At 45.8% G+C, this 596-nt stretch overlaps 1 protein-coding gene across 2 annotated transcripts in view; it reads right to left on the bottom strand.

Moving 5' to 3' along the window:
* zfp91 (ZFP91 zinc finger protein, atypical E3 ubiquitin ligase) overlaps nucleotides 1–596 on the bottom strand; it is a 14,758-nt gene that overhangs the window by 8,054 nt on the left and 6,108 nt on the right. For both annotated transcript variants that reach the window (XM_015032293.1, XM_015032292.1), the window contains exon 3: nucleotides 184–300. In XM_015032293.1, the coding sequence (XP_014887779.1) occupies nucleotides 184–300 (117 nt within the window). The remainder of the gene's footprint in view (nucleotides 1–183; nucleotides 301–596) is intronic.

Genomic DNA, 596 nt, shown 5'->3' on the forward strand with positions numbered 1-596 from the left:
TTTTTTTTTTTGTCAAACTGCTGCTATTATTAATGTGTTAAAATCTTTACTACCTGGATTTAAAACTAAGATATGCAATCACAAATAAAGTTAAAACAAGCTCTGATTGGTTATTTAAAAACAAAACCTTGTTGCAGCATTTCTCCGATCTGTGACAGAGCTCAAGGTCAGCAGGTCACTCACCAGCTGGAGTCTCCATTTCAGGTTCGGTCTTGCACACGGGCTTGGCAACGCTCCGGGCCGCCCTGCCAGCCGGGGACGTGGCATCATTCTGGGCTGGGGGCCGTTTGGGAAGAAGAGCTAGAGTTGGGGGGGTGGGGGGGAATGGAAAGCCATGAAACATTTGTGTGTGCCGTGAACTGTGGCACAGTCACACAGACACATCTGTTCTGTTTGAATGTCACACACAATGAATGACAGAGCGGCGTTAATTCAACAGCCGCACTGCCCTGCAAAAGCAGCCGCGGCCCCTGAACATCTTCATTATGTCACATTAAAAACAAAAGGATTTCATATATCAAGTATATAACACAAAGTAGTGCATAGTTGTAAAGTGGAAGGAAGATGATCCATGGTGGTGGCAGCATGATCCTGCG

Source organism: Poecilia latipinna, unplaced genomic scaffold (assembly GCF_001443285.1).
Source record: "Poecilia latipinna isolate Pla-1442-1.1 unplaced genomic scaffold, P_latipinna-1.0 Scaffold237, whole genome shotgun sequence".
Classification (NCBI taxonomy): Eukaryota; Metazoa; Chordata; class Actinopteri; order Cyprinodontiformes; family Poeciliidae; genus Poecilia; species Poecilia latipinna.